The 27,907-nt window shown below is 41.0% G+C and overlaps 1 protein-coding gene across 2 annotated transcripts in view; it reads left to right on the top strand.

The window, feature by feature from the left end:
- The first annotated feature begins 216 nt into the window (after positions 1 to 216).
- lsp1a (lymphocyte specific protein 1 a) overlaps positions 217 to 27,907 on the top strand; it is a 47,125-nt gene continuing 19,434 nt past the window's right edge. For both annotated transcript variants that reach the window (XM_055022691.1, XM_055022690.1), the window contains exons 1-5: positions 217 to 533; positions 7,990 to 8,121; positions 20,042 to 20,378; positions 21,233 to 21,372; positions 27,658 to 27,898. In XM_055022691.1, the coding sequence (XP_054878666.1) occupies positions 475 to 533; positions 7,990 to 8,121; positions 20,042 to 20,378; positions 21,233 to 21,372; positions 27,658 to 27,898 (909 nt within the window). In that variant the 5' untranslated portion in view covers positions 217 to 474. The remainder of the gene's footprint in view (positions 534 to 7,989; positions 8,122 to 20,041; positions 20,379 to 21,232; positions 21,373 to 27,657; positions 27,899 to 27,907) is intronic.

Below are 27,907 nucleotides of genomic sequence, written 5' to 3'. Positions count from 1 at the left end.
TGTTTTTTTATTCTACCCTTGGGAAAACCATGTTTGGAGGAATAACAGACAGATGGAATAGAGACTGAAAAGAGGGATTCTCCCGCCGCTCTTCAATGAAAACCACATGTAGAACAGAGGGAGGGGTGATGTGTGTGTTTGTGCTGGGGGAGTGTAACGACTAAAGATCCAGCCTCCCTGGGAGAAAGGAGCTAGTCCCCTTGAGCCTTGCTGGCATTCTCAGCAAGCTTTGTAAGGATTGGGACTGTCCGTGTGTGTGTGTGTGTGTGCGTGCGTGTGCTTAAAGAGACTTTACCATTCACACCTATTCCCAAACACTTCAGTGCTGTTTAACTTTGTACAACTTCTGGACAAAAACACCTTCTCTCAGAGGGGTTGATCTTAGAGCCGTATCAGCAGCTGGTGTGATCTCTGTTATTTCCACCAGTGTGAAGCAACAAGAAGAGGACAACTAGACGCAGAAAAGAAGCAAACATGTCCCACACTCTGCTGAGGAGGAATTCCAGCAAACAAGGTTTGCAAAATCTAATGAGGTATGTGATGGATACGTCTCAGTTTCTCATGGTTTTTTCTCTTTGTTCTAGAAAGCTGCACAGCCACTGAGGTTAATGTTTAAATGACATGCATCTCAAACAGTGACTGAGGTAACATGAGTAAACACGACTTTTTGCTTCAAGCTGGGTATTTTATTTTTAAGTGATCATCAGTAACCTGAGAGTTTTTGTCAGGTCTTGTTTTTTTATTTTTTGGGGTAGATTTTGAGGGCGTTTGCTGCAAAAGTCTGTCTGTCTTAGTGAAAAACCCTTGGATTAGTGGAAACGTTATGGGTCACATGGGGATTTAGGTGTATCTTTCCACAAGCTAATATTTGTAGTAAATAGTTAATCTATTGCTTGATCATTTTGCTACTAAACCTCACTAAGTGAGGATGGCAATGGAGACTTTTCAGTTGAAAAATTTAAGACAAAGTAGATGCCAGAGGATTTTCTGGGAAATGGAGTCACTAACCAGAGTCAGAGGGGAAAGGTCACCTGAGTCTCTCTATTGTTTTCTAAGTCCACATTTATGAAGGTATGTCCTGTTTTTTTCTGGGGTTTGCCTCTCAGTTTGGTTCTGTGAGGCTCTTCAGTGACTCAAACCATTTCTGCACCTGCAGCCTGGCTTGTCTGGTCATTTGGGATGCTACTTAAAATTACAATTGAATCATTTCCCATGGTTTCCTCAGTTCTGTTCACTTTTTTCATTCTAACAAAGATTTTAACAGATTATACAGGTTTTTACCAAACAAAGACAGAAACAAGTCAAAAGCTCTAACAAGGTTCCTTTAGTCAAATTCATTCTTTTCTAATATGTCTTAATTTTAGTTTAAATTAATTTACATTTTATGTCAACTAAATATCTGTGTTGTTGTATCTGCAGCCAAAAAAAAAGAAAAAAGAAACAAGAAAAAGTACAAATGTCACACTGAGCACTACATAATACAAAGACTTCACTTCAGTTTAACCATATTTATATTTATTTAATTTGGACAAAAAGTGTCTGCTTTGATTTATTTGTTCTAGGTGAGTAAGGAAAGGACATAGACGAGAAATTACTGTCTTTTGATGGCAAGATATCTTGTTTACAACCAGATCCAGCTGAAGGCAGACAGCAGAGGACAGAGGATGTGCTGTGGTCAGCCAGGACTCTGAAGGAAAGCCTTTGACTCAGACATTACAACAAAACAAACATATAGTTTGAATTTTCTTCTCACATGCTTGTTTAAAGCCACATTCACCCATTGCTGATGTGTGTTAAACCTGTGCAGACTTGTGAAGCTCTGAAAGGCATAGTTAGATGTCAATCAGTCGGAACCAGTCGGATTGCTATCATGAAATCAACGTGTTGTTTTGAGCCAGAATGAGATGAATTTGACTCATGGACAGTTTTACCTGAAGTCCTGATGAAAGGACTTCCAGGATGTCTGAAAAGGTGGTGTTTGGGAATTTACACACTCCTGCTATGGAGGTGTCATATATATATTTAAAATAAATTTAAAAATTCCCTTCTCACCCACTGCGGGTGGTTCTTATCCTCTGAGCTCGGGTCCTCTACCAGAGGCCTGGGATCTTGAGGGTCCTGCAGTATCTTGGCTGTGCCAAGGACTGCACATTTCTGGACTGAGATGTCTGATGTTGTTCCTGGATCTGTTGTAACCCATTGATCCAGTTTGGGGGTTACTGCCCCGAGGGCCCCAATGACCACAGGCACCACTGTGGTCTTCACCTTCCAGGCCCTCTCCAGTTCTTCCCTGAGGCCCTGGTATTTCTCCAGTTTCTCGTGCTTTTTTCCTGTTTGCAGTCACTTGGTATTGCTACATCTACCACAACGGCTTTCCTCTGTTGTTTATCCACTACGACAATGTCTGGTTGGTTCGCCATTACCATTTTGTCTGTCTGGATCTGGAAGTCCCACAGGATCTTAGCTCTGTGTTCTCCACCACCTTTGGGGGTGTTTCCCACTTTGATCTCGGGGTTTCCAGTCCATATTCTGCACAGATGTTTCTGTACACTATGCCTGCCACTTGGTTATGTTGTTCCATGTATATATATAATATTTAGGATATAATACCTATCCCAATGAGTCTCAGTTTTCTAAAATGTATTCATGAACATTCAGATAGGTCATCAAAACATTTTGTCACCTGATATCATAAAAATGGTTTTTGTGTGAATTGCTGCCATCATAAAGCTTTTCCTCTGAATCAGAATGAATGCTTACGGTTTGATTCTTGCCTCTGTCTCTGTTGAGCTTTTGTAATTGGTGAGTCACTGAAAGAATCACAAGGCTTCAAGATACCAGCTGGCAGTGTTTGGCTCTCATCCTGACATATAGTTTACTGAGAAGATGGGACTGTGCAGACAGAAACCATGACATCACACCAAATGCAGGCAATGACTTCCAGCCCACTGCTGTATCAGACAATTTACTGCTTGGCTGTTTTTCAGCACCGTTAGTCATGTTCCCTTCTCTTAGGGAGTTCAGATCGCTTGGACATGTTGACCTGCTTCTGAGCAACTTCATGCGGTGCTTTCTCTGTGATGTTTATTGTTTCTTTGGTTTATAATTGTCTTCTATTCTGAGATCTTTGTTTCTAATATTTGGTACAACTTTGAAGGATGTAAAAAATGTGAAAAATTATGACATATTTTTTTTGTATCAAATTTGGACACATATATATCACATGGATAGATGATATATAGAGTCAGTAGTGTATACTACTGAGGTATTGGCCTCAGTAGTATAATTATATATCCAATATACCCATTTGTTTGTTTCTGTGACACCAAGGCCACAACCAAAGCAGCTTCTGGTCAGGATTAAATTCAGACATTCCCACATATATTGTCATTTTAAATAGCTAGAATTACACACAAGTGTATCATTTTAGGTGAACATGAATAGGAAACCATTTCAGTAGAACCTCAGACAGTTAAAGACTGCAGCAGCTAATGAGTCAAAGAAGGAAGTCAAAGAAGTTTTATTATTGGGTTTAGTGATCTACTGCTGCAGCAGAACCTGGTCAGCTCATCATCAAAAACCCAGCATTAACTTCACTATGTAGAAAAGGTAGTTAGTGGAGGAAAACACTAAACCATGTAGAAGTCAGTCTGGACACAGGAAGTGAAACATGGTAATGCACAAAATGTTCAAGAAATTATGAAAAGACGAAGAAAATTCTGAAATGGAAAGTCCAGAAAACCCAGATCTTGATCTTATTGAGATGAAACCTGCTGTACATTAAAGAAATCATTCAAATATTAGACAGATGTCAGAGACTTGTTCAAAAAGTTCCTCACTGAAGGCATTTCAACTTAATGTGTGAAGAGTAGTTGTCAAAAATTAAAAGAAGAAATAAATACAACTTAAATTTGTCAACTGTTTTTTTACTTTGAGTAAAAATTTGGGTGAAATTTTCATAACTGAGATTAAACAACAATACCTGAATCTCATTCATTAAAAAAGACATTTTTAAAGGCGTGTCTCAATACTTTTGAACATCTGTTGGTATGAAATAAATAATTAGCTCTGATCTCTTAAATATTTGTTGGAGGGACGTTGGAGATGTTTACAGCATGATCTTCAGTTTGAACTCGTGCTGCTGGTTTTTGGAAAGACTTTATTTGCTCTCAGATTCTTTCCAGGTTTCTTATTGTGAGACAGAAGAAGCGGTCACAAAGACTTGCTGTTATGGGTATAGGGTCATGGCAGGCGTGCAGCAGACCTGATCTGCTTTTAATCAGCTCTTTGTCAGGTTGGCTCAGCCTGCAGCACAGACCGGGGCAGATCTGTGACCTCTAAGACTGGATCCCTGACTCATGTGTGAGTTGCCTCTGTGTGTCCAAAGAGATAAGACATTCTGGAATGTGTTTTTTGGGGGAGGTGGGCTGATGAGTGATGAGAGCACAGGCCTCTCTCAACTCTCTGCTGACTGAGGGAATGAAGGACGGTCAGTCAGCAGTGCTGTAACAGTTCTGGGAAAGGTATCTGCTGTAATACCCTCTTGCTACTTGCTAGGAAAAGTAAATCAATGAAGACTTCCTTGGTTCTCTAGTGAAGCTGCCAGCTTGTTTTCTCTTTTCCACAGTGATCTTCTGAACTCATCTTTTTTCCCTTTTTTTCAATTAAAAAATAATGCTGAGTCTTTCATCTCAAAATTTTCTATATGGCTAACGAATAAGAAAATGTCATAAATTAGGAGGGATCTTCTCAAAAAGGTCAAAGGTGTCACAGTGCCAGCTACCACAGAAAGCATCAAAATGAAGCAACATTCGCTCCATGTCAAAGTGACACGAAGCAGTCAGTCGTTTGGGCGACGCCTCCCAGGTTGGGTTTGAAATATTGAGTCATACATCAATCATTTTGTTAAAAAAACCAAAACAACTTGTTTATATTGAACTAACCAAGTTTTTTTTTTAACTGCAAGGTGAAGTTTTTCCTCTAAAAAAAAACTCATGCTTGTTTCTGCTCCAATGCATTGATAGTTCTGAAACCAAATCAATTTTTTCTCATAGAGGAAATCAAGTAACTCTGTGTTATGCCAAGATACTTCAAGTCTGTTTCTGCTGTTTGCCTCATGGTCCTCATATTGTCTGAGTATACTGTAAAGTTGAACTTTATTCAGTTTCAGTAATTTTGCCAAGTGATTGATAAAATAAAGTCTGACTTGTTGTGGCTTCTGAACCCACCTGTTGATTTATGTTCTGGAGTTGCAGTGACTCATTGCTTCTCTCTGTTCTGACTTGTTCCTGTAGCACAGTGACTTCATCTGTAACGTGTTCCCACCATGCCCGTCTGCACCACACAGGCTGGAGGGCTTTCAGGCTGAATGCTAAACCTTGTTATTATCATTCAATCCATTCATCCACCTGATGACAGCGTGAGAGATTACAAAATACCCTCAACCTCTTCCCTCCTGACTCTGATCCCTCTTCCTCTCCTGTTGCACTTCAACATGTGCAGACAGAGCAAAAGGCTTTGTGTGGTTGCTGGCAGTTCTTATCCATCACGGATCTGTGATGGATCCATACACACCCCATGTGTATGGATCTGTTATGAAGTAACTGATTCTGCTCCAACGACACAGCAAGGCTCAGAAGAACCATTAGACTCGTCTAGATTTCCTGTCTTGTCTTTGTTTCCTTAATGTCCAAATAAACATGAACAACAGAGTCGCCTGCTGGGGGGATTAATCGGGAGGCTGGTGGCCAGATATGAAAGGCATCTGGGAAGGAAAACCAAGAGACAAAAATAATGGCAAATAAACACGTGAGAAGGAAGACGATGCTGAACAAACTGCTAGCAGCCTTCGCTTGACTGACCAGAACCCACAGGATCAACATGGCACAAGCAACTGAAAACACAAAAGCAGAGAATTGGACATATTCACTTGCATGATGTCCAAAAGCATTCAGGATGTGTTCACAGAGATGAGAAGCTGCTTTTTTGTTGTGCAAAGTGACACAATGATTTGAAGATTAAATGAGCTTTGAATGAGTTCCTGACTTATTTACATTCTCACTTAATTCTTTTGGTTTAGTGATGACAATTTACTTTTTTTGTGTTGAATTTACTTAAGAGTTACACATTTTTAACTTAAAGGAACTTTTCTTTGACTTGAAATAATTAAGTTCATATCCTGACGTCTGGCATCATGACTCAAGCTTCACCAGAGACAGATTCTGTACCAACTGTGGTGCTGCGGTGGTGCAAGGGTAAGCAGGTCTTAGACCTTGATGTGGCCATCGCAGGTTCAATTCCCAGCCTGATGACCTTTGCTAAATGTCTTCCCCATCTTCCATTACCCACTTTACTCTTAAATAAAAGCCACTAGAGCAAAAAACAAAAAATGTTTTAAAAAAGATCCTTTATTACTTTACTTCTTCATTTGAAGAAAACTAAATCATTTCAGAAAGACTGACAAACTTGCCGAGTTAAACCAACTTAATAGATTGAGTTGGACAAACTTAATTGGATTACTTGTTACTAATCGAAGCAGTTTAAGTAAGTTGGTTCAACTCTTTTCTTTTTTCAGTGCAGCTATCTGAGTATTTAATGAAAGTACCAGAAAATAAACCATCGAAAGCAAATGAAGACATCAATCTCTGACTGGCAGTGTGAGGCGTGTTCATATTCGACTTCATCCTCAAGCATGTTGTGACTTTCTGCCACCTCAAACTGAGGAACGCGGCTTCAAATCAACTCAAACCTTCAGTCACTTCCTGATCTCACCTCACAATTTGTATGAAGAAATTTTAAACATTGACTGAATTCATGCAGACACTTTCTGCTCTTAAAAGCTGGATGTGTCCTTCTATCACTGGTCCTAATCTGGTGTGGACTGTACTGACGTCCATGGCTTGGCTCAAGGAAACTTCATCAACCTTTATTTAAGGAAACACTCAGTGGGACAGCATGTCAGTTCTTGCGTCTGGTTTCAGTTTACAACAGAACAATACAGAAAAGCCAAGAAGAAGTTTGCTTAAAGTCACTGGGAAGACAATGTCAGCACAGATGAGCTCTGCATGCTAAGCCTGTTTTGGAAAACAAGCTTAAAATCTCCATCTCTATGCAAAGTGAAAGCAAAATAATTCTTTGACCAAGTAAAAAAAATTAATAAATCTGAACTTGCACTAATGAACCTGATCTGATGTAGTTCTGAGCTATTACATCCAGATGGAGGTTGTGAGTTTGATTCCTAGCACTTCACAACTGGCAAAACCCCCCAAAACAAACTGAAACCCAAATACTTATTTTTAAAAATGTAAGTGTCATGTCTTGTCATTGCAGCCTATGATGGGAAATCATGTTTGTTACACAAAATCAGGAACTTGGCATAAAGATTGAGAGCCTGACCTTATGAAATCAAGACTGCATCTATAGCATCGAAGTAGAGTCATCATAATAAGTGATACCAGTGCCCACCACCACCAGGAAACAGCACTTTCTTCTGTTTCCTGTCATGAAATGCTTTATTGACAGAAAAAATAGAGAGTTAAAGTCTAATCAGTTTCAATTTGTTGCTGGCGTAGTCACACATGAACATGGTTATGTCAACTGCAGTGTGTGAGTGTAAGCAGATAGGAGAGGATAAAAGAGACACACAGAATCCATAACATTACATTATTGAGGGTAGAAACAACATGCAAAGTGATGTTTACAGGTGAAGCAATGTGAAATATTTATTGAATTTACAGCACAATGCATACTGTAGATATAAATTTATATTTTGTATGTTTACCAGCAGTCTTTTTGCACATTTTATCAAAAGTGTTTAAGAATGTACATTAGTTAATGCCCTGTTTTCTACCACTTGTTACTGATTTTTGAAAATGAGATGTGTGCCGCGTTTCTGCTTTTGGCGACTCTTTTTGGCTGTGCATGTTTCAACATATCTGTAGCATTTTCACAAAAAGCCGCTGGAACTTCAGTAGTTGTTTTTCTGCCCAGACTCACCGCTCAGAGGAGTATTGAGGATGCTGAAGAAGTGGAGCGGGAACGTCGCCGAAAGGCACGAGAATCTTTCCGTCGACAGAACAACAGCTCAACGCCGGAAGATTGGTCACCAGAGGACAGCAGCATGTGAGCACACACCACAAAACCCACTGTCTTCTTCACACTGCAGCTGATGGGCGAGTTGAACTCCTACTGTCATAGATTATTAATCAGACTGCAGACTTCTCTAGCAAACAAATGGTTATATCAATCTAATCAAACTGACGTCGCAGTTAGAAAGTTAGATAGGACCTGTATAATAATTCAAGAAGTCAAGAAGTAACCATCACTCCTGCCCACTCTCTCAAAAATTAGTCTAAAATATGTCATTCAACATACTATCAAAAATGAGTTTTATGGTCATAATTTTAGCTTGCATGTTTTATTTTGTATTATTCATATTTGTTTTGTTGTTACAACTCTTGTTTTGAAAGGTTAAAGTAGAAAGTGGAATCCAGCATGTTGCTAGGGAACCAGAGAAAGGATGCAGTGATATAAAGCATAACTTTAGCAAGTGGCTTTAAAAAGGTCATTTAAGTTGAAAAAATTCCTGTATTAACCTCATGTCTGCCTCACAGGAAGGCTCAGCCAGCGAGGTCTGTTCATATGCTTTATGTCATTTTTTTATGTTGATATTGTATTCATGACACCATCTCATTAAAGTTTATGTTGTATTGTTGGTGTCAGTGAAACAAAGTGAAGCTGTAACAAGAACAAGTTTAAAGAGTTTCATTAAAGCTGACTTCACACAAACTATTAATTGCCATTAAGAAGAAGAGGTGGAAGTGATAACGAGTTTGTTCTCAGTTTGCACCTGTTATTATAATGCAAACTGAGATAAGTGAAGAAAATGCTGATGCTCATTGAACTGAATCACTTTATATCCACTTCACTTTCTGCTTTGTGCTGGTTTTAAGTGATCAGGCTGTGACACGGTTTGTCTTTAAAATGATGGCTCCCATTAACTTAATAAATCCATAAATAAACTGGATGCATTTAGATTGAAAATAAATAGTAAACTGCGACAGACTGGTGACCTGTCCAGGGAGACTCGCTTTTCACCCAGAAAGTAGCTGGAGAGGCACCAGCACCACCCGAGCCCTCTAGGGACAAGGCAGAACAGAAAATAGATGGATGGATAAATAGTACACATCTCTCCCACAGGACAACATGACAAAAGGGGAGGGCCTAAGGGATGCAAACATTTTAAAGACAATACCACAGAAGAAGAAATAAAGAGGGGCTTTGTTACCATTTTACTACACGGTTAAAACAATTAACCAGATTACAGTCAGGTAGGGAACAATACAAATAACCAAAAAAAAAAAACATTTTGTTTAATTATAACAAAAGAGAAATATAATCATGTTACATTTGCATGATTTCAAAATTTATACATTGAGAGAATGTCGATGTTTCAATTATATTTTAATATATATAATTATAAATATATAATTATATTTTAATATAATTATATTTAAATATATATATATATATATATATATATATATATATATATATATATATATATATATATATATATATATATATATAGGCTTCAAGGGTGGTTTTCCACAGCCTCATCGAGTTTGCAATGAAGGCTCTCAGAGTCCTGTTGATGTTATACATCTCTAGGCATTCAATGATCCAAGTATGCGGCATTGAGTCATAGGCTTTCTTGTAATCGATCCAAGCCATGCACAGGTTGGTGTGTCGGGTTTTGCAGTCTCAGGCAACTGTGCGGTCTACAAGGAGTTGGTGTTTGGCTCCTCTGCCACTTGCACAAGTGTCCATCAAATGTGGCATATACCAAGGAGATGCTCTGTCCCCGCTACTCTTCTGCATAGGCCCGAACCCCCTCAGCCAAATTATCAACAAGACTGGATACTTATACAGACTCAAGAACGGGGCCAACATCAGTCACCTACTCTACATGATGACATCAAGCTGTACGCCAAGTGTGACCGAGACATCGACTCACTGATCCACACCACCAGGATCTACAGCACGGACATTGGGATGTCATTCGGACTAGAGAAGTGTGGTCGGCTGATCACAAAGAGGGCGAAGGTCATCCGCACAGAAGGGGTCTCACTCCCAGAAGGAACAATAGCAGACATAGAGGACAGTTACAAGTACCTGGGTATACCACAAGCAAATGGCAACCTCGATGAGGTCACAAGGAAAGGAGCCACAGCTAAATACCTCCAACGAATAAGGCAGGTCCTGAGAAGCCAGCTCAATGGCAAGACCAAAATCCGTGTGATAAACAGCTATGCCTTGCCAGTAATCAGATACCCTGCAGGAATAATTAGCTGCCAAAGGAGGAGATAAAAGCCACAGAGATATTAAGACCAGAAAGCTACTAACCATGCATGGAGGGTTCCATCCCAAATCCAGCACCCTGAGACTGTACACGAGCCGCAAGGAAGGAGGCAGAGGACTAGTGATGTTGAGAACCACTGTCCAGGACGAAACAACTAAGATCCATAAATACATCAGGACAAAGCCTCAACAGACAATGTGCTCAGTGAATGTCTCAGACAACAGGGAACGGAGGTTGAGGTGCCAGAGATACCATCATGGGAGTACAAGCCCTACATGGGATTACCACCAGCAAATAACCCAAGTGGCTGATATCAGTAAATCCTACCAATGGCTGAAAAGCTGGACTCAAGGACAGCACAGAGGCCCTCATCCTGGCCGCCCAGGAACAGGCCTAAACACCAGAGCAATAGAGGCCCAGATCTACCACACCAGACAAGACCCAAAGTGTAGGTTGTGCAAGGAGGGCCCCTGAGACAGTCCAGCACATCACAGCAGGGTGCAAGATACTGGCAGGGAAAGCGTACATGGAACAACATAACCAAGTGGCAGGCATAGTGTACAGAAACATCTGTGCAGAATATGGACTGGAAACCCCGAGATCAAAGTGGGAAACACCCCCAAAGGTGGTAGAGAACACCAGAGCTAAGATCCTGTGGGAACTTCCAGATCCAGACAGACAAATGGTAATGGCGAACCAAACAGACATTGTCGTAGTGGATAAACAACAGAGGAAAACTGTTGTGGTACATGTAGCAATACCAAGTGACTGCAACATCAGGACAAAGGAGAAACTGGAGAAATACCAGGGCCTCAGGGAAGAACTGGAGAGGGCCTGGAAGGTGAAGACCACAGTGGTGCCTGTGGTCATCGGGGCCCTCGGGGCAGTTCTTATCCTCTGAACTCGGGTCCTCTACCAGAGGCCTGGGAGCTTGAGGGTCCTGCAGTATCTTGGCTGTGCCAAGGACTGCTGCACATTTCTGGACTGAGATGTCTGATGTTGTTCCTGGGATCTGTTGTAGCCATTGATCCAGTTTGGGGGTTACTGCCCCGAGGGCCCCGATGACCACAGGCACCACTGTGGTCTTCACCTTCCAGGCCCTCTCCAGTTCCTCCCTGAGGCCCTGGTATTTCTCCAGTTTCTTGTGCTCCATTGTCGTAGTGGATATATATATATTCAATAGTTTTCCTCTTTTTAAAAAAAAATATTTTCCAGGCACACAGTGGCATTTTATAGCATTATCAAGTAACGATGTTACCTTCAGTTATTATAAAAGTGCTGCATATATTTCAAATATAACTTAAAAGACAATTTACTTAAACACCTTGATATCCACAACAAAGATAAAAGGAAGGAAACGGTGTCTTACTGAGGCACAGGACATCTGTGAGACCATTTAATGTCAAACAGTCTTAGCTGTTTTACCTTCTTTTACTGATAACTGAAGAACAAATGATTTCATTGACAAAAGCAACAAGCAGTCTCTCTCCCCAGCACCATGATGATGATCTGAAGAGCGACATGCAGCTGCTTTCTCATTACCTAGCATGAAAAGAATGTCTCAAGAGAAAAAGCATCACCGTGCCACAACCTGTGGTGTGACAGGAGACCTGAAATTTAAGGCCTGTAAATTACTGCTTTCACCTCTAACACCTCCTCCGTCTCATGGCAGGCTCAGCTGGCCGAGAAATGTGGTGATTCAACATTAGGTAACTCTGCCACTGCAGGTCTGTCATTTCCATACCTCTTGTATGGCTGCAGCAGTGACATAAGGCTCCCTTTTAAATTGTGATAAGTTGGGAGATTTTGTCATCTGCTTTTTGTGGCAATTCAATAATTAGTCTATGATCATTTTTCTACTGTAATAAGCATCTGCTGGAATGACAGCGAAGCAGATTATAGTTACTCTACTGGCTAAATGAGCAGCCAAAGTAAATTTCTCTGTTTCTAAAGGAACCACTTCAGAGACCTCAAAGCAGTTTTAGTGACACCTAAACAGAATTGTTGGTATTTTAGTTTTGCTACTTTGTCAGGAATCAAGCACAGACTTAAGGTCCCACTGGGTGATCAAGGAATGTTAATAAAATCCTCCTGCCGCGTCCCGGAGACTCAGAACACATTTTCACCAGAAAACAGAGTCCTGATTAAAGGTGACAGAATAAGACATGATACTATCCTGCATGTAACAGCTGCAGGTAGCTCTTGGACAGCCCTGATTCAAGCCAGAAATACTATGAAGTATTATTTGACTCTTTATTCAAAAAGTTTCCAACTATTCCTAGAATCAGGGCCATGCAGAGAGCTTTGGAGGGGCCGGGGCTCAAAGTTAAAGGGGCACAATGAACAAAAACATCTTACATCAACACAGCAACAACCCATATTGATCAATAATCTAATTGGATTCTACTATATCACTTCCATCATGTGGAGACAATGCAAAGCAAATGTTCATATTTTCCCCAACAGGAATAAAGTTTCTGTTTCTGCTGCTGACAGTCCTGGAGGGCTGTTAGTACAAGTTGATCTGAGACTGTAGCTGTTAAACAGACCAAGGAGAAGGTCAAAGGTTATGAAGTTATGAAATTAGCACATTTTCTACCATTTTACTGATTAAGCCCTAATAATATCTATTTAACCTCTAGAACAACTTGGCTGCAGATTGATTTATAGATCATAAAAGCTCAAAGGGTTAACTCTATATACTCTGAGATCTAGAATGATAAGACTGCTGGTAGGGGCCATTCAGGGGCCTCCAGACATTCAGGGGCCTCCAGACATTCAGGGGCCTCCAGACATTCAGGCCCCCAGACATTCAGGGGCCTCCAGACATTCAGGGGCCTCCAGACATTCAGGGGCCTCCAGACATTCAGGGGCCTCCAGACATTCAGGGGCCTCCAGACATTCAGGGGCCTCCAGACATTCAGGGGCCTCCAGACATTCAGGGCCCTCCAGACATTCAGAGGGCCCCAGAAATGGTTTAATTGTAACAGACCATAGATCTAAACCTGTAGCATCATTGATAGAGAATGACAATGTTATTAATTTTATTTAATGGAGTCAACTGAGAAAAAAAAAGTACATTTAGGATTTAATTAAGAAGTTTACTTTGAAAAAGTTTAAAGAATCATCTTGATAGTTTGATTGTTGTGTTACCATGGCTGCAATATGGCGTAATTTTTGTGTTTGAATTGGGTTTGTTCACAAATACATCACAGCAAACAATGAATCAGTGATTGTTTTTAAACTGGGCCAATAAACCTGGTCTCCTTCTCACAGATTCACCTTTTCAATATTTAAACATGTTAGTGATGCTGAAGTTCTTAGTAGGACAGGAGGGTTCTGTCTCAGGCCCCATATTTACCTTGGACCGGCCCTGCATGAAGAGCCGCTGCCATGTGCATCTCTGGAATCTACCTGGAATCCCCCATGTCAGTCCACGGATACTTTGTGGACTTTTTGATTCATTTAATTGTGGCATGTTTGGCTTTATGCTGTAGTTCTAATAATTGCTCCAGTATTTTCCCTGATGTTTATTTTATAAACTAAATGCTGTGGACCGAATCTTCCTTTAACACTTGAGGTTCTGCAGTAACTTCTATTGACAGCCGCTCACCTCCAGCCCAGATCCAGTCAGCAGCAGTTTTAACCCGCCTGGTAGAAACGTGAAGGAGAAGCAGAGTAAGCACATCGGTGGTACCGGGTGGTACAGGGGGGTTCAGGTGCCTTGCGACTCGCAGTGACAGTTGATACCGTGTCTTAATCAGGATGTCTGATATAAATCCGAGGTTCTTTCTGTCTGTCGGTGGGACCGACTCACACTGCCTGTAGAACGGCTTTTGGCAGAATGATTAAGTTAAAAGTCAGAAGTTTCTCTGTTGCTGAAGCATTTCTGTGTTTAGGGGCGAGGCAGGTTTTTTCTACCTGCTGCAGGACAATGAAATATAAATAGAAACAGTTTTTCGAACATCAGATCAACATTTTTATTGACAAACCAATGTATAAAAAATATTCTTGTTAGAGGCTCAGATCCTCCCTCCTCCTCCTCACCATGGAGCCATTGTCTGAACAACATGGAGACAGAAACTGAGTCATTATTAGACTGAAGACAGCCAGACTAGTTTATTTAGCTAAATTACTATATTTAGCTAAATATTATTGCTGAGGGGCTCAAGCAGGCGTCCTGACATACAGATAAAAAAAAAAGAAAAAGAAAAACCTCAAAAACGGCACTATGGGCATCAAGCAATTAAAGGGGAAGGAGCTTAAGCCCCCTTAGCCACCCCCTCTGCACGTACCTGCCTAGAATCTCTGAATCCCTAAGTTTTGTTGAACTTTCTGACCTCTTAATGACCTTTAGAGTGCATTGTTTCAGTGTGCTGCTAAAAGGTAAAATCACTGACCAATAACTATTAGTTAATAATATAAAGTTAAAAAAAAACGTTACGCCATGGTCTTCCAACTACTTCCTGTTATCTTCTTTGTGATCAACAACATCCAGTTGTTGATCATGTGACCTGTGTGATGCAAAAAACTATTTCTGTTGCAGTTTTGCTAAATGAACCAATTTTGATACAGCTGAAAAACCATGTCAGCCTTCTTCCAAACCTGCTTACCAAAAAACAGAAGTTTCTTTCTTTTTCAAAATTGCTGTGTTCCAATTCAGTAAAACTATTTTCGAAATGTCAAATTGGGCTATTATATGGTGAATGGAAACGCAATTACTGCAATATTCATAATTTACGTGGCAGCCCCACACTACAACAAAGTCATTTTAAAGATTTGTTGAAGTGGAGAGCTTGAAATGAATTGGGTAAAGTGATGCATCTTTTGTGGAGAACAGCATTTCCCTAAGCTGACATAAAACCCAATGATATAATTAGAACAAAGAGGAGAGAGAATAAAGGGCATGAAAAATAGTTTAAAAACAAAGTCAGTAAAATGTTTTGGGGCGCATGCGTACGTGCTGACCCTCGGTAGTGGCGTGTGGTTTGTGGCTTGTCTTCGTCGTGTCTTCGTTGTTCGTTGTTTGTAGTAAGTCTGTAAGTGAAGCCAAGTGGTAATACGGTGAAGGAACATGTCGGACAACATGCTGATCAGGATAATGATTCTGATTTGGATCCTAATAGTAATATGGGACACTGTAAGCGCACACGGAAGAGGAACTCCACTGCAGTCAGGCACCCAAACTTCGCTACATCCGAGAGGATCTTCTGAATCTCCGATACTCCTTCAATGAACCACCGAACTTACTCTTCAGTCCTTTGGGATAATCCACCCTGGATGGAGTGATAAAAAGGAAAAGACAAAGAAAAGAGGATCAAGAGGCGGGATTCGCAACAGGTTGAAACGGAGGGGAGTCGCTTCCCTCTCCCGACACTAACTCTTTCCAATGTGGGCTCACTTAAAAACAAAATGAATGAACTCTCGGCACTTATAAAGTCCGACAGGGACTTTAAACAATCCAACTTGATATGTTTCACAGAGACATGGCTGAACGATGACATAAACAACATTAACTTGGAAGGATATTCCTTAGTTCGCTATGATCGTGACGGAACTAAGACAGCAAAATGCATCGGAGGCGGATTGTGCATGTTCATAAATTCCAGCTGGGCAACAAAAATCACGGTACGGGAGACTGAATGCACTGTTCACTATATGACTGTCTCATTTAGACCACACTACTTGCCTCGTGAATTTGGTCAAATAACAGTAATTTTGGATTTTAAACTCGCTGCAGATGATATAGCTGCCAGTTATAACAAAGCACTGCACCAGTCAGGGGATGACCCTGTTTTTCTCTTAGGGGATTTCAATAAATGTGACGTCTCCCCACATCTGCCAAATTTGGAGCAGTATATTACATGCATGACGAGACAGAACAAAATTTTTGATAAATGCTATGGGAATGTGGAAGGTGCCTATGCTTCCCGGGCCCGCCCCCCTCTAGGTCTGTCAGATCATAACGTCATTCACCTTCTTCCAAAGTACCGTCAATTGTTGAAAAGGACCAAACCCACTATAATTCATTGCCAGGCCTGGACAGACAGCTCGGTGGACATGCTGAGAGGCAGTTTTGAAGTTACAGAATGGGAATTGTTTTTTAATGTTTGTGGGGGCAATACTGACTTGTTAATTGACACTATATCCAGCTACATTAATTTTTGTGTGGACTCGGTAATTGGAACAAAAGAAATCAAAATCTACCCCAATAATAAACCTTGGGTCAGCAAAGAACTGAAACATCAACTGAATCTGAAGAAAAAAGCCTTCATAGAGGGAAACCTGGAAGTAACAAAGGAACTGTCTAAGGAAGCCAGACGACTAATGAAAAAGGCCCAACTGATTTATAAAGATAAGGTTGAAAGGAAATTAAGGACTGGTAATGTCAGAGATGCATGGAGAGGGTTGAATAAAATGATGGACAGGGAGCAAAGACACATTTTGCAGTGCGATGAAGACCCCCTCCAGTTTGCCAATAATCTAAATACGTTTTATTCCAGGTTTGACATTCAGGACTTTCAAAAGGAGTGTGATGATGTTTGTGCTGGCTTGACATCTGATCCTATTGTAACCCAGTCCAAACTAAAAGTGTTTGTAAAGAGTGATAGTTTAGAATGTATCATGTTTGCTTAAATATGTTAAAAATGTTATTAATCAGTGTTAGCCAGAAACTATTTCAGGTTCTTTAAAAAGTAATCTTTCTGTTTTTTTGTTCATGTGGAGGGAGAGAGGGATAGGGAAGAGAGAGTGAAGGGATGAAGCGCGAAAAAGGAAAAAAGTAGCAGAGTTTAGTAAACGGGTTTGTACATAATTCGGCTTTCAGCTCGACAGTCGGGAAAAAGTATATCAACCCTACGCTCTGTTTACCGCTGCTGTGATTGTTCCAGACCGGAGCTCACTGAACACTATGTGTAATGCTCGCTGTCGCATTTACTATTTGCTAACTCGGTGAATAGCCGTCGAGGTCTGTAAGCTAACCCGGCTAATGGACAATCCAGCTAAAGTTTCCGTAGTGGGAGCTTTACGGAGGAGCGCCTGGAGCAGCGAGCTACGCATGTGGAAAGTGGTGGAGTGGTTGGAGGACTGGGCTACGTTGGACGTCTCTGTTCCTGGATCCTGTGGACTGCCAGACTGGTTGGGGAGCGGAAGACATCTTGGTGGCTGGTTAGCACTGAGGACGGGTAGGTGTCGAAAGGGCTCGGGTTTTCACTCGGAGAGGAGTGCCAAGTTCCACGCTTCACATCAGGCCTGCAACGGGGTTTGTTTTGTTGGGACTATATTTTAGTTAAGTATTGCCGGCTTAGGTGAACTTAAAAGTGTGGGCCCACAATTATTGTGTGAACTTAAAAGAGTGAGATATTTCACAGTTTGTGCATTTGTTAAGGTGTTTAATACATGTTTAATTCTCATACAGGTGTACGTTTTTTATTATTAACTATAGTTAGTTATTTTTTAAACTATTTGGTGTGAAGGGAAAGAAATACTGGTATATCATTACTCTAAACTCAACATAGGTTTAAAACACGAGAGTGTACTAATAGTCATTATTTGTAACTTGATGAGTTTAATGAACTCAGGGGCCCTTACCCATGTTAAAACGGTGTAATTGGGCTACACTATGATTATTCAAGAGCATACAGTGACCTCCATATTCCAGGGTCTGAACCCTCATAAAGCACCTGGCCCAGACGGACTTCAGGGGAGTGTTCTAAAGGAATGCGCTATCCAACTAGGTCCTGCTATTACAAAGATATTTCAGATGCTGTTTAACAGTAACCACTATCCTAAAGCCTGGATGACAGCTACCATTATCCCTGTGCCAAAAACTCCCCATGCCAAAACTAACAGTGATTTTAGACTTATTGCCCTTACATCCATCCTTAGCAAATGCATGGAGTGTCTAATTCGTAATAACCTGACCCGCCAGGTAGCAGGTCAATTAGATCCCATGCAATTTTCTTATAGAACCAACAGGTGGGTGGAGAGACGCCACACTCACTCTTCTAAATAACTTGCAGTGTCACTTGGATAAACCTAAGACCCATGCCCGTGTTCTATTCATGGACTTCTCTTCTGCCTTTAACACGGTGCAGCCACACCTCCTTCTACCAGGCCTCTGTGACCTGCAAGTCAGTTCTGGTCTGGTTCTCCTCATCAGGGATTTTTTGAGGGATCGACCCCAGCGTGTGTGCATTAAGAACTGCCTCTCTGACTCTCTGGTCCTCAACACAGGAGTTCCCCAAGGATGTGTGTTATCACCTTTGCTCTTCTCCATATACACCAATGAGCTACAGTGTCAAACTTATGACCGCTCCCTCATTAAGTACGCAGATGATATGGCTCTAATTGCCTGCATATGGGAAGCAGATACCTCCCCCTACCTGCAGTATATTAACACCTTATCTGCATGGTTTGACAGCAGCTTCCTGGACCTTAATGTCTCCAAAACCAAGGAGATGTGGCTAGGAAGCAACAAGAAGGGAGGCAATAAAGACCAGGGCACACCTTCAGGCCAATCAGCATGAAGGGTCAGGAGGTGGAGCAGGTGACTCAGTTTAAATACCTTGAGACAGTCATAGACAGTCACCTACAGTTTCAAGACCACGTGGATTACACATTTAAAAAAGGTAGACAGCGCCTGGCTCTCCTGAGAAGACTCAGGGGCCTTAACACCAGTCAGCGCACTATGTCCATGGTCTACAAGTCCTTGACCGAGAGTGTGCTGACATTCAACATCGTGTCATGGTATGGGTACCTCTCTGTCAAACAAAAGAACAAACTGGGACAGATCGTCAACCAGGCTGGAAAGATTATTGGACTTAAACAGCAGCAACTTTCACATTTGTACACGCGGGCCTTAACAAAGAAGGCACATCAAGTCTATCTGGACCCGACTCATCCTCTTCACTGTGCTCTCCAGTTGCTGCCATCTGGACATAGATTTAAAGTCCCAATGGCAAGGAAGAATGGCTACAAGCGATCATTTGTTTCATCAGCTGTGGATATTCTAAATAAAAATCTGACTAGATAAGTTTATATGTTCTCTAAGTCTGCTAGTTGTATTCCACTGATTTTAAATTTCACAGTAACACAGTGCATTGTTCTGTGTGCTCTCTTAGCAGTAGTATAGTAAATTTTAAATGGTTTTTAATATTTAACTGAATGACATGAGTATAGTATGACTTGATTTCATTTTACGGATCTTGTTTGTTCATTGTGCATGCAGTTTTGTGGCGACTGTGATGTGTGTTTCTTGTGCCATTGCCAAAGATAAATTTCCATTTTATGTAAGTTTAATGGACAATAAAGGAGTCTAAAGTCTAAAATGTTCATTGTTTCAAACTGTAGCTGCCCTTCAGAAAGTCCTACTGAGCTCATAATAGGAACTACTTCTCAGTACAAAGCTGGTAAAAATGTTACAGGGTTAAAGTGGAGCCATGTTGTCCTGAAGGTGGCGTTTTAGGAAGAAACAATTTCAAGGCCTTAAATTACAAAATGTTATTTCTTTGAAGTCATATTTTATGTATGGAAGTTCATATAACTCTACTTAAAATAGTTACTTGATAGGGCTATAAAATGGCACTATATGTCTTGGAAACATAACACTATCCCTTTAAGAGATACATGGGTATCCAAATAATTGAACCATATTTGCCTGACTGTCTCTTGTTACTTCAGGTATGATTGTCAAAGGAAGCCCAGCAGTTCTCCTTCTCTTGAGGAGGATGAGGGTTTTAGTGACTGGACTCAGCGCAGAGAAAAACAAAGACAGCAGCGACCGCAGGAGCTCAGTCAGGATGGAGAAAAAGAGGAGGAAGAAGAAAATGTCTTTATGAAGAACAATTTAGCCAAAAAGGCTGCTCACACTGCTTCGAGTCCAGTTCAAATACAAGATCAGGAAGATACTGACAGCATCATTGAACAAGAGGTTAAGAGAGTGAAGGAGAGGGAGGAAATGAAGAAGGACAAAGTGCTGCTTTCCACCAAACAAGAGACTCAAAGGCCAAATACAGAGGTAAGAGTTTAGTATCACACATTTAAGTGTTTGATTTCTGAAGTTGCTCGAAATTCTTTTTGTTTCTATTTTTTGGGTGATAATGTCAATCTTTTTGTTTCTAAATTTATCAAGTAAAAGATAAAACTGGTCATGAAATCAGAGAAATCTTCCTTAGATTTAGAGTGTTGTGAGAAACAATGTATCTATTTACATCACTAATTTAATTCAATTCAACTCAGTTTTATTATTTAGTACAAATCCTCAACAATTGTTTCGTAAAACCACATAAAAAGTTCATTGTTAAAATGTGTTAATTTAGTGCAACCCAAAAAACTTCAAAGTTAGTTTCATGTATTGCAACTTGATGATAGCTGGTAAACAAAGCAGTCAAGCTTAGCTTATCCAAGCCAGCTGATCAGAACGAGCATGTTGCTGCAGTCAGCAGTGGATCCCAGAGTCACAAACTCATAGTTAGCAGCATGCATGTGACAACAGTGAGAAGGAAAACTTTCCTTTAACATTAAGAGATCTTTTTGAGAGCTTAGTTACAGACTTTCTTTCAGTTACTCTGAGAAACTGGGTTTAATTCAAATGTTTTACACGCGTGAGCAAATTGTTGGCATGCCTCTCTGAAAGAATGGAAAGCCTTCAACAGTCACTGAAATAACTTGAAATAGTAACAATAAATACCTCTTGACCAAAAGTAACCAATGAAAATCAGAGATTGCTGTTAAAAAGAACATTTTGAATTTAAAATGCAAAAATAAATAAATAATAAAAACATATTTTATCAAGATTCTTAATGTCTGGTACACATTGAAATAATCTGATATGCTCAAATAGTGTTTTTCTTTCTCACATTTTATCAACAGGAAGCGAGAAAGAAAGAATCTAAAGTGTCCTACACGTCCAAAGTTTTCCTGTGTCAGAAGCCAAAACACAACAGCCTGAAGCCTGGCACTGCCGACCAGGAAGTGACGTCAGTCATGAATCAGAAGAGCAGATCTAGCAGGTGTGTGTGTACGTGTGTAGACACACAAAAATACTCATATGTATTAGATGTGTACCGATCGATCGGGGACCGATCATAATCGGCCGATTTCCGTGAAAAGTGGATGATCGCCGATCACAGTCTCATGTTGCCGATCATCAAATGGATCACATTCATCTCACTTTATCTCCTCTCTCCTTCTCACTGCGCAAGCGCGCAGCATCACTTCCTGTCGTGTGAAACTTTAGCGATTGAAGAGTGAATGGGGACGTTTGCGTGTTAAGGTGGAAAATGACCATGTCAAAATGCTTCAATACAACGAATCTAATATGGCATTTAAAAACAAACACTTGACGGAGTTTGGCTCCATCGAGGCTCAATGCAGCAATAAAAGGACATCGGAGCGGCGAGACAGCAAAAGCCGCCATTAGCACGGTTAGAAAGCTAAACAAATCAACTGAAAAAGAATTCAAGTTTTTGACGCTGGTTCTGCTCTTGCTGTTGGATCGGCGCTACATGCTACTGGTAGCAATATTTGACATACAGAGGGACGGAGTGTCAGGCTCAACCTGACCCGGCAGTGACCGCTCACACCGAACCTCAAACAAAACCATTTTACATATAGAGGAAACTTTCGCTGTCCTAACAAGATAGATCATCTCTGGGGGAAAGAATCGGTCTCCTCTGCCCGCTTCCTGTGTTCTGCAGAATTCCTCAGCTCCGTCAGAACCAATCAGAACCAGCATTAATCAGCTGATAGCCAAGCTATCAGGAAGTTTTGATATCGTAACTCAGGACTGTTTATTTTGATGCAACCTGCATTCGACTTTGAATGAATGTTTTCTTTGCTTTACCTGCAGTAAAGCAAAACCTTTACTACTTCTTCTTCTTCTTCTTCTTCTTCTTCAGAGTGTCAGTTCAGATCATCCCAGTGTTGGCCTTGTTTGATTGTCAATAGTGACACATTTGAATAACTTCAGCCATTATTTTCACGAGGTCTTTTAATCTGTGGTCCATGCAGACATTTTGCACCAAAACATGTTCAACCACAAATCCCTTTCCTGACAACTTGTCTTGTTTCACTTCAGTTTTTCTTCCTTGGTTTCTCTCTTAATGTAGCCATTGCTCATTACACTTTATAGAATTAAAAGACTGTGGTCCGAAAGGACTAAACAACCTGGACGGGGATGTTAACCTTTCAGAGCAGAGAGTTTGTTCAGGGACACGAGGACAGAAGCTGCACAAGGACACACAGACATGGAAGACACGGAGAAGAACTTCTGTAAGGTCTCCAACAATTTATCGTTGGGTGAATGCCACACTTCAATCCATCCTGAATCTGCAAGGTGTCTCGCTCAGGAAAAGGTATTTATTAAGGCGTCATCCATTCCATGCTGTGCAAGCCTCATACATTCAGCTGTTAGACATCCAGGAAAACACGTTTCTCCCCCGTCCTCATGGAGCTGAGGGAGAGAAAACTGGGCATGGGAAGAGACTTTGAGATTTCATGTTTAGTGGACTTTGTCTAGGTCTCTGTATAGGTCTTTTTCTAGGTCTCTGTCTAGGTCTTTTTCTAGGTCTCTGTCTGGGTCTCTGTCTAGGTTTCTGTCTAGGTCTCTGTCTAGGTCTCTGTCTAGGTTTCTGTCTAGGTCTCTGTCTAGGTCTTTTTCTAGGTCTCTGTCTAGGTCTCTGTCTAGGTCTCTGTCTAGGTCTTTGTCTAGGTCTCTGTCTAGGTCTTTTTCTAGGTCTCTGTCTAGGTCTTTTTCTAGGTCTCTGTCTAGGTCTCTGTCTAGGTCTTTGTCTAGGTCTCTGTCTAGGTCTTTTTCTAGGTCTCTGTCTAGGTCTCTGTCTAGGTCTTTTTCTAGGTCTCTGTCTAGGTCTCTGTCTAGGTCTCTGTCTAGGTCTCTGTCTAGGTCTTTGTCTAGGTCTCTGTCTAGGTCTCTGTCTAGGTCTTTGTCTAGGTCTCTGTCTAGGTCTCTGTCTAGGTCTTTTTCTAGGTCTCTGTCTAGGTCTTTTTCTAGGTCTCTGTCTAGGTCTGGCTCAACTCTTTGGTGGAAATACAGATAGAGAATTGTACAGTGCAAGCACTTATTCAAAATGTGAGAGATTCCTTAGAGCTGTTGAGTAACGGCCCCATGATTGTACTTCCATCTTTACCGATCAGTAGTGTTGAAATAATATTTTAAATCAGCACAATACTGCACAGGATAGTTTTGATACATATGAAATATACCATAGAAAGTTAAAGTACACTCTACATTCACATAAATTTAGATAAAGATCCAAACTAAAACAACTGCTGAATCTCTGAACGTATATAAATTCTTAGGGAGGATTCGACAGAAAACAGGCCTAGAATCTCTTTAGACAAAGAGTCTGTCTGCCAGGCAATTAACAAATTCCTGAGCATGGTTCAAAAGTTCACTAGGATCTTAAAACTTTTTATAAATAATTTTATCTATATTAGAATTAAATATATTTCTTTAAGCATGTTTTGAATTAGTTACTTCTTAGATCGAAACTTATAGTCATTATTTAGCATTACATTTTGTGCAAGCTTGGTTAAAAATACAAACTAGTTTCTTGTGGAATCATTTGAGGCAGAGATAACGCTGCAGACCCACGCTATTAATCAGATCGCCTAAGAAGGCTGGTAGGAGAAGAGCTGGGTGTTTCAGTGGGTCTCAGAGATAATAAAATTAACATTTAAGACAGCCCACACAAAGGAAAAACACACCTCCTAATGCATATATTTAAATGAAGGGAATACACATTATTATAAAATGGTTTGTTTTAGAGCAGAAGTCCGAATCTCTTTGTGCTGAGTGAGAGTTTCCCAGAAGATGCATCTTTTGTTTCTGTCCTTTTTACTCAGTTAATTATTTCTGTTTTGTTATTTCTTGGACTTTTGATAATCTAGGTGAGATGCTTATTGTAACATTCTTCTTGCATTGAATTTCTCTGGATAAAACTCTGGATATCTGAAGTCTGATGTCGTATGATTGCTCTTTCTCCCTGCACACGTATACAGACACAAGAATCTAGAAAGAATCTAGGACAGAGGAATAAATTAACGAGCTAAATCAAGTTATTCCTCTTTTTAATTCTTAACAGTAGACAATACAGCATCTCTTTTTAGCTGTTGGTGAATTTGGGTGTCAAATAGATTTGTTCAGGCTGCGGATCAAAGTTAAATTACAAACGCTGCCTCACCGACAACAACATCCTGGTCTTTTTTCTGCCATAGTCGGCCACTTCAATCATTTAAAACACAAAGTAATTCCCAACCCAAGCATCGATGTACCTGGAAAATGTGGAACAGAAAGGAACCACCTGTCCTCTGTCATCTGCTGTGGTTCTGACCGAGCCCAGCTTTACACCAACATAATTCATGGACTGCAGACACTGAAGGCTGTTGATGAACATGTCTTCACTGCAGACAGCTGCTGCAGTGAAGACATGTACTGAAGGGGCTTCATTGATCTTTATGAGAAGGAAAGAAAGAAGAGAAAGGCCAGGTGAACATGTAAGGTGACCGTTTCTCCTGCCCCTCATCTTGAAAACGATAAAGGTGCTTTCGGAGAGGAGCTAGAAATTTCTAATTAGTTAAGGAAAATATCCCTGATGAGAGCATAAGTGAGCATTTTGAAGCTGGAAAAGTTTAAGTAATCAGTTACTTTAACTCATCAGTTAAAGTGACTGATGAATTCAGTTACTTTAGCATTCATGACAAGAGACATAAAATGTTCTGGGATGAAGTGTAATAAGATCAGACCGGTTTACTGTTTGCAAGTTTCTCTCCGGGCGCTCTGGCTTCCCGCCACAGTTCAAAATCATGACTGTTTAGTTAATTTGCCTCAATTCTCCTTAGATGTGAATAAAACATTAGTTTTGTGAACAACATGGTTGCACAGTGGATCACTTGGAAGTACTGTTGCCTTGCAGCAACAAAGTCCTGGGTTTGAATCCCCTCTCTCATAACCCACTTTCCTGACTACTACTATTAAATAAAGGCCACTAGAGCCTTTATTTCAGAATAAAGGTTCAGAAATAATTAAATGTATTTCTGACATGTAATTATAAAATGTCAGAAATAAATTTTGTAATAAAATTTCAGAAATAAAATATCAAAAAGAAATGAGCTGGTTTCTCTCCAGGCGCTCCAGCTTCTTGCTACAGTCTAAAATAATCAAATTTTAGACTGTAGCCAAATTGTCGACCAGACTGGCTACGGATACCGACTCAAGAACGGGGCCAACATCAGTCACTTTCTCTACATGGATGACATCAAGCTGTACGGCAAGAGTGAGCAAGACATCGACTCACTGATCCACACCACCAGGATCTACAGCACTGACATTGGGATGTCATTCGGACTAGAGATTGTGGTCGGCTGGTCACAAAGAGGGCGAAGGTCATCCGCACAGAAGGGGTCTCACTCCCAGAAGGAACAATAGCAGACATAGAGGACAGTTACAAGTACCTAGGTATACCACAAGCAAATGGTAACCTCAATGAGGTCACAAGGAAAAGAGCCACAGCTAAATACCTCCAACGAATAAGGCAGGTCCTGAGAAGCCAGCTCAATGGCAAGACCAAAATCCGTGTGATAAACAGCTATGCCTTGCCAGTAATCAGATACCCTGCAGGAATAATCAGCTGGCCAAAGGAGGAGATAAAAGACTAGAAAACTACTAACAATGCATGGAGGGTTCCACCCCAAATCCAGCACCCTGAGACTGTACACGAGCCGCAAGGAAGGAGGCAGAGGACTAGTGAGTGTGAGAACCACTGTCCAGGACGAAACAACTAAGATCCATAGATACATCAGGGACAAAGCCTCAACAGACAATGTGCTCAGTGAATGTCTCAGACAACAGGGAATGAGGTTGAGGTGCCAGAGATACCATCATGGGAGTACAAGCCCCTACATGGGATGTACCACCAGCAAATAACCCAAGTGGCTGATATCAGTAAATCCTACCAATGGCTGGAAAAAGCTGGACTCAAGGACAGCACAGAGGCCCTCATCCTGGCCGCCCAGGAACAGACCCTAAACACCAGAGCAATAGAGGCCCAGATCTACCACCAGACAAGACCCAAAGTGTAGGTTGTGCAAGGAGGCCCCTGAGACAGTCCAGCACATAACAGCAGGGTGCAAGATACTGGCAGGGAAAGCATACATGGAACGACATAACCAAGTGGCAGGCATAGTGTACAGAAACATCTGTGCAGAATATGGACTGGAAACCCGAGATCAAAGTGGGAAACACCCCCAAAGGTGGTGGAGAACACCAGAGCTAAGATCCTGTGGGACTTCCAGATCCAGACAGACAGAATGGTAATGGCGAACCAACCAGACATTGTCGTAGTGGATAAACAACAGAGGAAAACTGTTGTGGTAGATGTAGCAATACCAAGTGACTGCAACATCAGGACAAAGGAGAAACTGGAGAAATACCAGGGCCTCAGGGAGGAACTGGAGAGGGCCTGGAAGGTGAAGACCACAGTGGTGCCTGTGGTCATTGGGGCCCTCGGGGCAGTCACCCCCAAACTGGATCAATGGCTACAACAGATCCCAGGAACAACATCAGACATCTCAGTCCAGAAATGTGCAGCAGTGCAGTCCTTGGCACAGCCAAGATACTGCAGGACCCTCAAGCTCCCAGGCCTCTGGTAGAGGACCCGAGCTCAGAGGATAAGAACCACCCGCAGTGGGTGAGAAGGAATTTTTATTTATATAGAAATAGATTTTTTGGTAACACTTTATTTAAAGGTTTCTTCACAAGTCAGATATGATTCTAATATAAACATGACATAACATCTGTTGTGAAGAATACTTTATGAATATTCGTGCTTATTGTCATGGAAATGTAATTCGGTAAATAATGACACTTATTGCAAAGTTTGCACTTTTAACAAACTTTTGATGCAACTTTTAGAGCAACTTTGCATTACAAGTGTAATTATTTATTGAATGACACTTCTTGACAACAGTCATAAACATTCATAGTCTTCTTGTTCATGACAACTGTTATGTTATGTTTATGATAGTTTCATGTCAGTCTTATGCACAATCTGTCAAATAAAGTGATAGCAATTTGGTCTTCTTCGACAGAATAACCTACACAAATATCACCAATATTTTTCTGATCACAATTTTGTGTTTAGAAGGGCAAAAGTAGTTATTTTGGGACTAAAGCATCATAAAATAATAAACTCAGATAACTTGTTCAATTATTTGTTTAATGAATGGGACCTATATGTGCTCCAGAGCTAAAACCAAGATATTTGTGTTGTATGCAGACAATCTGTGGAGTCCGAGGAGCCGAAGCCCTTCCTGGAGGCGGAGCAGAGACTGGAGAGGATCCGCCTGAGCATGCAGGAGAAGGAAAGTCAGGAGCTGGAGCACATCAGACACAGGCAGTTTGAGGCTGAGCAGGAGCTGGAAGAGCTGAAGAGGAGACGGGAAGAGAGACGGCAAGCTCGAAAGGAAGAGGAGCGCCAGAGGGAGGACGAGGAAAAGCAGCAGCTGGCTGCTGAGGAGGTGCTTTAA

This window comes from Poeciliopsis prolifica, unplaced genomic scaffold (assembly GCF_027474105.1).
Source record: "Poeciliopsis prolifica strain line A6 unplaced genomic scaffold, Auburn_PproV2 SCAFFOLD089, whole genome shotgun sequence".
NCBI lineage: Eukaryota > Metazoa > Chordata > Actinopteri > Cyprinodontiformes > Poeciliidae > Poeciliopsis > Poeciliopsis prolifica.
This window is presented reverse-complemented; position numbering and strand designations above follow the sequence as displayed.